General features: G+C 37.2%; 1 protein-coding gene across 2 annotated transcripts in view; it reads left to right on the top strand.

Moving 5' to 3' along the window:
• The window catches only part of RANBP2 (RAN binding protein 2), a 69,904-nt gene that overhangs the window by 44,217 nt on the left and 12,164 nt on the right, over positions 1-13,523 (top strand). Inside the window, exons 19-22 of one of the 2 annotated variants that reach the window (XM_033175509.1) lie at positions 2,611-2,705; positions 3,739-8,890; positions 12,540-12,710; positions 13,327-13,419. In XM_033175509.1, the coding sequence (XP_033031400.1) occupies positions 2,611-2,705; positions 3,739-8,890; positions 12,540-12,710; positions 13,327-13,419 (5,511 nt within the window). Of the gene's footprint in view, positions 1-436; positions 565-2,610; positions 2,706-3,738; positions 8,891-12,539; positions 12,711-13,326; positions 13,420-13,523 lie in introns of those variants that run through there. The other variant, XM_033175510.1, reaches the window with a different exon arrangement.

Raw genomic sequence — 13,523 nt, 5'->3', positions numbered from 1 at the left:
CCCAGGAAAGATTTAGAATAAAATCTAGTTTAGATGAGCACATTTGTGTGATGGTTCATATAGTTAAGGCAGCCCCACTAGCCTTTTGTGATGGTATCTTCTCAACACAAGCAAAATAACAGAAAATCTTTGTGAAGTGAAGCTTATTAAATGTCACAAGTCATAGATAAGTATATGAAATGTCTAACACTCAAACCTTATTTACTTAAAAACCTTACGCATCATATAGGTCCTTGTAAGAGGATAAACAAACGGGCTGACCTTTTCTGGGGCTTTTTTAGTGCTGTGTACAGTCAGTTATTTGGTGCCTTTTGGGTCTTGATTTCCATTTCTTCTGTGTACAGGTATAAAAGGTCTTCTGTTCTTTTACAAGCATATAAATACAACATTCTCATTGTCTCATTTTATTCTTGCAATGACCCTATGAAATGTATAGAAACAGCACATCCTCATTTTACAACTGAGAAAAATGGAGACTCCAAATGGATTATTTACAGGTTCACAGAACAGCTTTGTGGCACTGAAAGGGGGAGAGCCAAGATCTCCTGATTTCTGTTCCTGTGTTCATAGATTTTTTTTCCTTAATAATAAACATATCAAGATGGTCCTTATTTTTTTAAAATAAGATGATTAAAATTAAAGATTAATAAGCTCGTAGGAGATACTCAGAAGTACTGAACAGGTTGAAGAAAACTAAAAACTAACCACCTTATTAACATTTCTTATATTTGAGAGCATTTCCTTCTGGTTCTTTCTCTATACATATAGTATTTTTTTATGAGATTGTTACCGTGTTAGTATGTTGTGTGTGTGGATGAACTACCCTGTTTTTTAAATGTTACTTTAGTTCTGAGCATTTTTAAACTTAAATGTTTTTAAATATAATGAGTTCGTGGTATCCCATCATATGGAAGTACTGTAAATTGTGTTCCTTTATTTATGTTGTTTCTGGTTTATGCCATTACAAATTCTAGGACACTGTCCTAGTTTTGTAGGGTATTCAAAATATTCAGTTTATGTTCTTACCACTAGTATCTGATAGTGCCATCTTCGCACTTTTGCTAATGCTGACTTACTAGTTTATAAAATTCTTTGCCAATTTGTAGGAACAAAAGTGATACCAATTTTTAAGTTTTTTAAATACTAGTCATGCTCAACAGTTCGTGCAAATGGCTGTTGGCAGTTTTGCCATCTTCAACGTGGGTACCTTCCAGTTGTTTGGTTTCTTTGGTAAAACTCACAAAACAGATGGAGAAGAGTTTGTGTATCAACATGAGTGTTAATGTGATTTTTTTTTTAAGCAAACGAACACATTTGTGTTCCTTGTGAGATCCTTTGCATGAATTTGTCAGGTAATTTTTTTGACCTGAACATTTTCATAATAGCTTGAGTTTGCACAATGCAGCCTTGTCATTTTGCAGATTTTCAAGGCTCACTTCAAAAACACGGCCCTTGAGGCTTTTATATTTCTTTCCTAAATTATCTATTCATGTGGTGCTTTCAAAAATTAGATTACTTTTAGTAGATTTATTAGAGCTCTTTAGTTTTTTTCCCCACAGTTTAGAGTCAGTAGTCAATTAAAGTCCCTACTTAAATTTCAGACTTTAAGATTTTTTTTTAATTTAAAATTTTATTTTTTTATTTTTTCTTTTTGCTTTCATGCAGACAGACATCTTGTAAGACTTTAAGATTCTTGGGCCATTTTCTGTCAGGTTGTTCTGTGTTCTGTGCCTGCTTCTTCCCTATAGTAATTTCCAAATAGCTATCCTCACCTCTATTAGGTTTCCAAAATCAAACTTGGACTTCTGGCTAGCCTTTTCTAGGTCTTGATTTTTCAGTGCTTTCCAGAGGCAATTGTTTGGAACCTCTTGGCACAATTTGTTTCTTCTTCCATGTACAGGCATAAAAGGTCTTTTGGTTGTTTTCTGGTAAAACTATCATAAAACAGTTCAAGCAAATGACTGTTGGTAGTTTTGCCATTAACATGGGTCCCTTCTAGTCGTTTGGCTTCCTGGTAAAACACAGAACAGGTGGAGCAGATAGTTTACATCAGCATGAGTGTTGATGTGCTTTTTGTTTTAAGCCAGGGAACACATTTTGTGTTATTTGTGAGATCCTTTCCATGAATTTGTCAGGTGATTTTTGAGCTGAACATTCTCAGTAATAGCTTTAGTTTACAAAATACAACCTAGTCTTTCTGCAGATTTTCTAGACCCGCTTCAAATGCATTGACCATCAGATGGCATCTTGGTTCCTTACGTCCTTTCTGTGACTGAATGTCCATAATTCCACATCATACTGATCTTTCTTAGAAAAGGCACCAGCTACTTTCTTCTTTATTCCTTTTTTAATGCTTGTGAGGTAGTTGTTGTTGTTGATCACGCGATGCTATTCTCTTATTCTTCATGTCATATTTAGCAGTTTTTTTTCTCATTTGTCATTTGATAATCTCCTTGATTGGTGTATTTTGATGTACAGAAATTTAAAATTTATGTAGTTAAATCTTTCTTTAATTTCTATTGTTTTTGTATTTATAGCTCTTGCCTAGATAGTCTTAACTGTAGTATAGACTTTAACAGTGTTTTCTTTATTTTCTTTTTTTTTTTTTAGTTGCAACTACTGGCCCTTCAGTATATTATAGTCAGTCACCAGCATATAATTCCCAGTATCTTCTCAGACCAGCAGCTAATGTTACTCCCACAAAGGTAACAAAGGAATAATTTATACATTTATAATTATTTCCTTTTTAAATTGTTTAGGGTTCCTTCAAAGAAATTCAAGAAAGCAGTTCAGTATTAAAACTTTTATGTCCCTTAAGATGTAGATAATTTAAATTTATCTGCAGATATAGAAATTATACTTCTTAGTCACCTTTTGTGTTACAATAAGTGTGAATATTTAGAATATTTTAAAAATGGGAGTGGTAGTGGTGGATCCTTCATCATTCTCTTTTAACAGAAATAGAACTACAATGCCCTCCCTGACCCACTGTGTGGTAAGTACTTTCAGGCCTGATATAGCTATATATATAAAAATTGATTGAAGACTCAATATTACAGTGGTAGTTGAATGTGATAGCTTTGAGGACAGAGTGTTGGGGTGCGTTTAGACCCTTGCTCTTCTGCTTATTTTGACCACAGGCAAGTTTCTTAACCTCTCAATGCATCAGTTGCCTCATATGTAAAATGAGGATAATAATAATACCTTAATTCATAGGGTTTTTGAGGATATTAAAATGAGATAATAATGTAAAGTGCTTAGAATAGTGCCCAGCTGGCACATTAATAAATGCTCAGTAAATGTTATAATCATCATCATCATCATCATTATTAACATCATTTGATAAATTGTTTAGGAATGAAGATGGTATTTATTTTATGACTTTAGTTGTAGATTTTAAGATGCTGTAATTAATTTTCATTGTATGCCAAGTATATATGCAAGTATCTTTGTAGTAATGTGGTTTTCTCTTTATTTATGCCTAGTGTTCCATTATTGGAACACTAAGCTTATGGGAGTTATTTATATCTTACTGCTCAAGGTCATTGCCAAGGTCTGATTTTTCACACAGAAAATTTGCAGCCTCTGGCATAAACGGGTTAATGATGTGTACTACATCCCCTAATGATACCTTCTTCACTTAATATTCATGTTTGAAGTTTGTGAGAATTGGTTTGCATTTAGTTATCTGTAGTTTTGTAGACAATCTACAAAATGTTTTAACTTTCTGTCTTTTAGGGCCCAGTCTATGGCATGAATAGGCTTCCACCCCAACAGCATATTTATGCCTATCCGCAACAGATGCACACACCACCAGTGCAAAGCTCATCTGCTTGTATGTTCTCTCAGGAGATGTATGGTCCTCCTGCATTGCGTTTTGAGTCTCCTGCAACAGGAATTCTATCGCCCAGGGGTGATGATTACTTTAATTACAATGTTCAGCAGACAAGCACAAATCCACCTTTGCCAGAACCAGGATATTTCACAAAACCTCCAATTGCAGCTCATGCTTCAAGATCTGCAGAATCTAAGACTATAGAATTTGGGAAAACTAATTTTGTTCAGCCCATGCCAGGTGAAGGAATAAGGCCATCTTTGCCGACACCAGCACACACAACACAGCCACCTCCTTTTAAATTTAACTCAAATTTCAAATCAAATGATGGTGACTTCACGTTTTCCTCACCGCAGGTTGTGACACAGCCCCCTCCTGCAGCTTACAGTAACAGTGAAAGCCTTTTAGGTCTCCTGACTTCAGATAAACCCTTGCAAGGAGATGGCTATAGTGGACCCAAACCAATTCCTAGTGGTCAAACCATTGGGCCTCGAAATACATTCAATTTTGGAAGCAAAAATGTGTCTGGAATCTCATTTACAGAAAACATAGGGTCAACTCAGCAAAAGAATTCTGGTTTTCGGCGAAGTGATGATATGTTTACTTTCCATGGTCCAGGGAAATCAGTATTTGGAACACCCACTTTAGAGACAGCAAACAAGAATCATGAGACAGATGGAGGAAGTGCCCATGGGGATGATGATGATGATGGTCCTCACTTTGAGCCTGTAGTACCTCTTCCTGATAAGATTGAAGTAAAAACTGGTGAGGAAGATGAAGAAGAATTCTTTTGCAACCGTGCGAAATTGTTCCGTTTTGATGTAGAATCCAAAGAATGGAAGGAACGTGGGATTGGCAATGTAAAAATACTGAGGCATAAAACATCTGGTAAAATTCGCCTTCTAATGAGACGAGAGCAAGTGTTGAAAATCTGTGCAAATCATTACATCAGTCCAGATATGAAATTAACACCAAATGCTGGATCAGACAGATCTTTTGTATGGCATGCCCTTGATTATGCAGATGAGTTGCCAAAACCAGAACAACTTGCTATTAGGTTCAAAACTCCTGAGGAAGCAGCACTTTTTAAGTGCAAGTTTGAAGAAGCCCAGAGCATTTTAAAAGCCCCAGGAACAAATGTAGCCACAGCATCAAATCAGGCTATCAGAATTGTAAAAGAACCCACAAGTCATGATAACAAGGATATTTGCAAATCTGATGCTGGAAACATGAATTTTGAATTTCAAGTTGGAAAGAAAGAAGGGTCTTGGTGGCATTGTAACAGCTGCTCATTAAAGAATGCTGCAACTGCTAAGAAATGTGTATCATGCCAAAATCTAAACCCAAGCAATAAAGAACTCGTTGGCCCACCATTATCTGAAACTGTTTTTACTCCTAAAACTGGCCCAGAGAATGTTCAAGATCGATTTGCACTGATGACTCCAAAGAAAGAAGGTCACTGGGATTGTAGTATTTGTTTAGTAAGAAATGAACCTACTGTATCTAGGTGCATTGCGTGTCAGAATACAAAATCTGCTAACAAAAGTGGATCTTCATTTGTTCATCAAGCTTCATTTACATTTGGCCAGGGAGATCTTCCTAAACCTGTTAACAGTGACTTCAGATCTGTTTTTTCTACAAAGGAAGGACAGTGGGAGTGCAGTGTATGTTTAGTACAAAATGAGGGGAGCTCTACAAAATGTGCTGCTTGTCTGAATCCGAGAAAACAGAGTCTACCTGCTACTGCTATTCCAACACCTGCCTCTTTTAAGTTTGGTACTTCCGAGACAAGTAAAACTCCACAAAGTGGATTTGAGGACATGTTTGCTAAGAAGGAAGGACAGTGGGATTGCAGTTCATGCTTAGTGCGAAATGAAGCAAATGCTACAAGATGTGTTGCTTGTCAGAATCCAGATAAACCAAGTCCATCTACTTCTCTTCCAGCTCCTGCCTCTTTTAAGTTTGGTACTTCAGAGACAAGCAAGGCTCCAAAGAGCGGATTAGAGGGAATGTTCACTAAGAAGGAAGGACAGTGGGACTGCAGTGTGTGCTTAGTAAGAAATGAAGCCAGTGCCACCAAATGTATTGCTTGTCAGAATCCAGGTAAACAAAATCAAACTGCTTCTGCAATTTCAACACCTGCCTCTTCAGAGATAAGCAAGGCTCCAAAGAGCGGATTTGAGGGAATGTTCACTAAGAAGGAAGGACAATGGGATTGCAGTGTGTGCTTACTAAGAAATGAAGCCAGTGCTACCAAATGTATTGCTTGTCAGAATCCAGGTAAACAAAATCAGACTACTACTGCAATTTCAACACCTGCCTCTTCAGAGACAAGCAAAGCTCCAAAGAGTGGATTTGAGGGAATGTTCACTAAGAAGGAAGGACAGTGGGATTGCAGTATGTGCTTAGTAAGAAATGAAGCCAGTGCTACCAAATGTATTGCTTGTCAGTATCCAAGTAAACAAAATCAAACAACTGCAATTTCAACACCTGCCTCTTCGGAGGTAAGCAAGGCTCCAAAGAGTGGATTTGAAGGAATGTTCATCAAGAAAGGACAGTGGGATTGTAGTGTTTGCTGTGTACAAAATGAGAGTTCTTCCTTAACATGTGTGGCTTGTGATGCCTCTAAACCAACTCATAAAGCTATTGCAGAAGCTCCTTCAGCTTTCACATTGGGCTCAGAAATGAAGTTGCATGACTCTTCTGGAAGTCAGGTGGGAACAGGATTTAAAAGTAATTTCTCAGAAAAAGCTTTTAAGTTTGGCAATACAGAGCAAGGATTCAAATTTGGGCATGTGGATCAAGAAAATTCACCTTCATTTATGTTTCAGGGTTCTTCTAATACAGAATTTAAGTCAGCCAAAGAAGGATTTTCCATCCCTGTGTCTGCTGATGGATTTAAATTTGGCATTTCGGAACCAGGGAATCAAGAAAAGAAAAGTGAAAAGCCTCTTGAAAATGATTCTGACTTCCAGGCTCAGGATATTAGTTGCCAGAAAAATAGTAGTGGTGTGATTTTTGGTCAAACAAGTAGCACTTTTACATTTGCAGATCTTGCAAAATCAACCTCAGGAGAAGGATTTCAATTTGGCAAAAAAGACCCCAATTTCAAGGGATTTTCAGGTGCTGGAGAAAAATTATTCTCATCACAATGTGGTAAAATGGCCGATAAAGCAAACACTTCTGGTGACTTTGAGAGAGATGATGATGCCTATAAGACTGAGGACAGCGATGACATCCATTTTGAACCAGTAGTTCAAATGCCCGAAAAAGTAGAACTTGTAACAGGAGAAGAAGATGAAAAAGTTCTGTATTCACAGCGGGTAAAACTGTTTAGGTTTGATGCTGAGATAAGTCAGTGGAAAGAAAGGGGCTTGGGGAACTTAAAAATTCTCAAAAATGAGGTCAATGGCAAACTAAGAATGCTGATGCGAAGAGAACAAGTACTAAAAGTGTGTGCTAATCACTGGATAACGACTACGATGAATCTGAAGCCTCTCTCTGGATCAGACAGAGCATGGATGTGGTTAGCCAGTGATTTCTCTGATGGTGATGCCAAACTAGAGCAGTTGGCAGCAAAATTTAAAACACCGGAGCTGGCTGAAGAATTCAAGCAGAAGTTTGAGGAATGCCAGCGGCTTCTGTTAGACATACCACTTCAAACTCCCCATAAACTTGTAGATACTGGCAGAGCTGCCAAGTTAATACAGAGAGCTGAAGAAATGAAGAGTGGACTGAAAGATTTCAAGACATTTTTGACAAATGATCAAGCAAAAGTCACTGAAGAAGAGAATAAGAATTCAGGTACAGGTTCTGCCAGTGCCTCAGACACAACAATAAAACCCAATCCCGAAAACACTGGGCCCACATTAGAATGGGATAACTATGACTTAAGGGAAGATGCTTTGGATGATAGTGTTAGTAGTAGCTCAGTACATGCTTCTCCATTGGCAAGTAGTCCTGTGAGAAAAAATCTTTTCCGCTTTGGTGAGTCAACAACAGGATTTAACTTCAGTTTTAAATCTGCTTTGAGTCCATCTAAGTCTCCTGCCAAGTTGAATCAGAGTGGGACATCAGTTGGCACTGATGAAGAATCTGATGTTACTCAAGAAGAAGAGAGAGATGGACAGTACTTTGAACCTGTTGTTCCTTTACCTGATCTAGTTGAAGTATCCAGTGGTGAGGAAAATGAACAAGTTGTTTTTAGTCACAGGGCAAAACTCTACAGATACGATAAAGATGTTGGTCAGTGGAAAGAAAGGGGCATTGGTGATATAAAGATTTTACAGAATTATCATAATAAGCAAGTTCGTATAGTGATGAGAAGGGACCAAGTATTAAAACTTTGTGCCAATCACAGAATAACTCCAGACATGACTTTGCAAAATATGAAAGGGACAGAAAGAGTATGGGTGTGGACTGCATGTGATTTTGCAGATGGAGAAAGAAAAGTAGAGCATTTAGCTGTTCGTTTTAAACTACAGGATGTTGCAGACTCATTTAAGAAAATTTTTGATGAAGCAAAAACAGCCCAGGAAAAAGATTCTTTGATAACACCTCATGTTTCTCGGTCAGGCACTCCCAGAGAGTCACCATGTAGCAAAATTGCTGTAGCTGTATTAGAAGAGACCACAAGAGAGAGGACAGATGTTATTCAGGGTGATGATGTAGCAGATGCAACTTCAGAAGTTGAAGTGTCTAGCACATCTGAAACAACAACAAAAGCAGTGGTTTCTCCTCCAAAGTTTGTATTTGGTTCAGAGTCTGTTAAAAGCATTTTTAGTAGTGAAAAATCAAAACCATTTGCATTTGGCAACAGTTCAGCCACTGGGTCTTTGTTTGGATTTAGTTTTAATGCACCTTTGAAAAGTAACAATAGTGAAACTAGTTCAGTAGCCCAGAGTGGATCTGAAAGCAAAGTGGAACCTAACAAATGTGAACTGTCAAAGAACTCTGATATCGAACAGTCTTCAGATAGCAAAGTCAAAAATCTCTTTGCTTCCTTTCCAACGGAAGAATCTTCAATCAATTACACATTTAAAACACCAGAAAAGGGTAAGTACTTTGTTGTTAAAGTTAAGCACAATTTTTCTTTTAATGTTTAGCTTGATGCACTCTTTGTAGGATACTAATGTTGGGATATAAACGATGCTTTGTGAACACCCCCAAAATATTTGAGCAATTTATTTTTCTCCCTTAATAAGTTCACGGTGAGGTTTCAAAGAGCAACAGAACTTAGTTTAAGACATTTCAGTAACTGGGAGATACTTCTATCATGCCAGGGCAGAGCAAAAGAACTCAGTACAGTGTACGGACTCATGCTTGAATCATGCGTGTTAACGTGAGTCTTTTTTTAAAGTTTTCATTTTCATTTGTTCAGTTTGTCACTCAGAAAACATGATATTGAGGCCAGGCACAGTGGCTCACGCCTAGAATCCTAGCACTTTGGGAGGTTGAAGTTGGCAGCTCACTTAAGCTCAGGAGTTCGAGACCAGTCTGGCCAACATGGTGAAACCCTGTTTCTACTGAAAATACAAAAATTAGCCGGGCATGGTGGTGCGTGCCTATAATTAGCTGCTACTCAGGAGGCTGAGGCAGGAGGATCACTTGAGCACAGGAGATGGAGGTAGCAGTGAGCTGAAATCATGCCACTGCACTCCAGCCTGGCTGGGTGACAGAGTGAGACTTTGTCTCAAAAAAACAAAAAAAAAACATGATACTGAGATGTTCTCATTTTATATGTTGTATGTTAGTCTTGCTCATTTATTAAATGAGCAAAGAATGAAACTACAGGGGTAAATGAATATATAAGACAATCAGATTGGTGGTCTAAATTGAGGGATTCTGGCTTTTTATGTTTTAAAAGCATATTCATTTTGTTTCCCAAAATGTTAAAAAATGAAATATTCTTTATTTTCTAGGATTTAATTTTAGCCTTTTTAAATCTAATCCCATGGCCTTTTGGACTAGCACCCCTTCCTCACAGCCTGAGAGCAAAGGTATAGAACTAGCATTCTCAGTATGAGATAACAGCAGTTTTTAGCAGCTGGTAGCCCTTAGCAAAGTATTAATAACTGTGGCTGTATGAAATTAAGTACTTAACACTACAACATGCATGTTAAAGAATGCCAGTTTAGGCAAAGTACCTTTTGACTGGTGGCATGACATCCTTTATTGTTGGTTTGTTTTTTAAAATATACTGGGATGCTGATTTGTAATGTACTTCATTACTCTGTTATTTCAAGTCTGCTCAGTGAAGACCTGTGTTTTATCTAATGTTTATCTTTAGCCACTAACGTCTGCCAGTATTCAAATGTATTGGCAACGGCATGTATACAATATGGAAGAGTGTCCCTGTAGGGCTGTTCTTTTGTGCATGGTTTAGAAAAATGTTGTATTTGAAAATGGACCCCATTTTTAACAGCCAGCATTCTACAGCTTGTGTATTATATATGTTGCACAGATGATTTTTAGAAGTGTGGCTACTAGAGTGGAACAAGAAGTGGGATCTGTTGAAGGCCTTCTAGAACAGGTTAGGGAAGTGAAATCTCACCATTAGTGACCAGTAACACATCTTAGCCATGCCAAACAAGTACAATGATAAAGTAACAATCTCTGATTTTTTTTTAAGTATACCAGTTTTATTACTGGCTAAGGTAGCTCTTAATCTTGTATTTTTAAAGATACAGTCTTTGAGAAATATGAAAAGTGTGAACTTAAAAGTGGATGTATACTTGCATACAGTTTCTGTGAGCCCTAGGTTAGGAATCCCTGACCTAAGAACAAATGTGTCTGTACACTACTGTAGAACAAAGAGGCTTATTCTGTTTTGAATCTGATAATGTCATTGTCCCAAGGGACCTTAGAAATGAAGACTTTAGACATGAGTAAACTGAGGCCAAGAAAGGCTATCTCATTTACCCAAGGTGTCTTTACTGAGCAATAGCAGAAGTGGAACAAGAACCTTTATCTTACGGTGTACTGTTATTTCTCCTAGCTAGGAAATCATACTAAGTTTTTGTTTATAATGAAGGGGAAGGACAAATTTAACATTGTGAAAGGAAGGGCACTGGTTCTCCAGAGCAGTGTCATCCAATAGAAATAAAATATAACCCGTGTATATAATTTTTTTTTTTTTTTTTTTTTTTTTTTTTGAGACGGAGTCTCGCTCTGTCGCCCAGGCTGGAGTGCAGTGGCCGGATCTCAGCTCACCACAAGCTCCGCCTCCTGGGTTTTACGCCATTCTCCTGCCTCAGCCTCCGGAGTAGCTGGGACTACAGGCGCCCACCACCTCGCCCAGCTTCTTTTTTGTATTTCTCTTTTAGTAGAGACGGGGTTTCACTGTGTTAGCCAGGATGGTCTCGATCTCCTGACCTCGTGATCCGCCCGTCTCGGCCTCCCAAAGTGCTGGGGTTACAGGCTTGAGCCACCGTGCCTGGCCCCGTGTATGTAATTTAAAATTGTCATTTGGTGCAGGCTTGTGCCTATAATCCCAGCTACTTGAGAGGCTGAGGCAGAGGGATCACTTGAGCCCACAAGTTCCAGGCTTCAGTAAGCTATGATCACATCACTACACACTCCAGCTCTGGGTGACAAAGCAAGACCACATCTCAAATAAATTAAATAAATAAATTTTCTAGTAGCCATATTAAAAAGAATAAAAAGAAACAGTTGAGAAACAGATGAAAGTAATTTTATTGATATATTTGATTTCACTCATATCCAAAATATCATTTTAACTTCTAATTAACATAAAAATTAATATTTTACATTATTGTTTTTCACCAAGTCTTCAAAATCCAATGTGTGTGTTTATACTTATTATTAGCATGTCTTGATTTGGACTAGCCACCTTGTAAGGTTTTAATAGAATGTCGCTAGGCTACCATATTGGACAGTATAGCTCTCAGAATGTTTCCCTGTCACCAGTTGGTATACATGGCATGCTTCTTGACCGGCTTACTTTATTAAACTCCTTTAGCCAGAAATTCTTCTTTACATTAATAGAGCAGAACAGGTTGCATATAGAAGGTTTTTCTCTTTCTAATTTTTTTGCCCTTTGCATTGATGGTGGCTAGAGATGGGTTGTTTTCAGCCATATGAATGGTCTTAGATTTTATAGTGTTAGTTACCCATAGAGTAACAGTTTTTATTTAATTTTATCTAGTATCATGCTTGAATGTAGACAAAGTAGATGCAACTCTAATCACCTTCCATTCTTGGCAATTGTTAACTTTCCTTACAGGAACTAATTACAGTTGGCTTTGGATTAGTTTCATATGTCTACTAATACTTGCTTATGTTTTCTTTAAGATGTTTTTTAGTTGCTGCAAATGCATGGATATTTTCATAAACCTACTGTATGCTAAGTATAGTTAGGCAACACTTTCAAATTTTTAACCTTTTTAAATTCTAGAAATTAGTAGTAATTCTTTTCAATAACTATTAAGTAAACACAAGACTTTTTTGTTTTCTTTGGTTTTAAATAGATTCTGTGTTCACTAAGGGTTTTTGGTAGAACACTAAATCAGGATGCTAATTCTAATTCATGATTATCGTACATCTCTGCATCAAAGTATATGTATTTTTTATCAGTATGCTGTTTTAACCTGCAGACAAGTTCCATGGTTTTTATTTTCAGTTAGAGTATTAATGTCAATACCTAATACCTTATCTTTGTCAATTTTTTTGACTTGTGTTACAGCAAAAGAGAAGAAAAAACCTGAGGATTCTCTCTCAGATGATGATGTTCTCATTGTATATGAACTAACTCCAACCGCTGAGCAGAAAGCCCTTGCAACCAAACTGAAACTTCCTCCAACTTTCTTCTGCTACAAGAATAGACCAGATTATGTTAGTGAAGAAGAGGAGGATGGTAAACTTTTGTTATTTCAAAAACACTGTGTTCCTGCTAATCCTAGTAAAATTGGGAGTGTGGTGTAATTATTTTAAGCCTGCCTCTTAGAACTTATCACTAATATCCTTGCAGGTATAGTCACCCTAAATGTATGTGTAAGTGGTCAATGGATATAAGGATCAAAAGGACTGTGATCATTGAGCAAGCATTTTTTGGATGGCTAATGTGCCAGGCACATGTTTTGAGGGGATTTAAAATAATCATAATTTTGCTGGAGTCTTAAAGATGTGCAAGAGAGAGATAAGGCAGACAAGGTTCCAATGGAAAACTTTGTATGCCATTTTTTAAGCTGGGCAGTTAAATAAAAGTCTCAATAGAATCAGTTGGACAGTGGTATACAGTATTGGGTTATGGGACAAGGAGATTGGAAGATGAGTTAAAATGAGAGCAGCTCAAACAAGATGAGAGGCTGAGCTAAAGCTCTAGCAGTAACAGGTATTAAGGATATAAAATTGGCAAAATTGACTGCAATTCAAATGGGGAGAGGGAGAAAGGGTGAAGTTGGAGATAGTCCCTAAACAAGGAAAACCCCCCAAAATTAACTAGAAATTCTTTTAATCAATTGTATTTTAAGATGAAGATTTCGAAACAGCTGTCAAGAAACTTAATGGAAAACTGTATTTGGATGGCTCAGAAAAATGTAGACCCTTGGAAGAAAATACAGCAGGTATGTTAAATGTAAAGGACATTTATATTGCTTTTAACAAGTCTTCTATTTAGAAGGAATAACCTAGTCTGATAATTTCTGTAATTATCAATTTTACTATACCC

The sequence above is a fragment of the Trachypithecus francoisi genome, unplaced genomic scaffold (genome assembly GCF_009764315.1).
Source record: "Trachypithecus francoisi isolate TF-2019V2 unplaced genomic scaffold, Tfra_2.0 Lachesis_group17, whole genome shotgun sequence".
Lineage (NCBI taxonomy): Eukaryota > Metazoa > Chordata > Mammalia > Primates > Cercopithecidae > Trachypithecus > Trachypithecus francoisi.
This window is presented reverse-complemented; position numbering and strand designations above follow the sequence as displayed.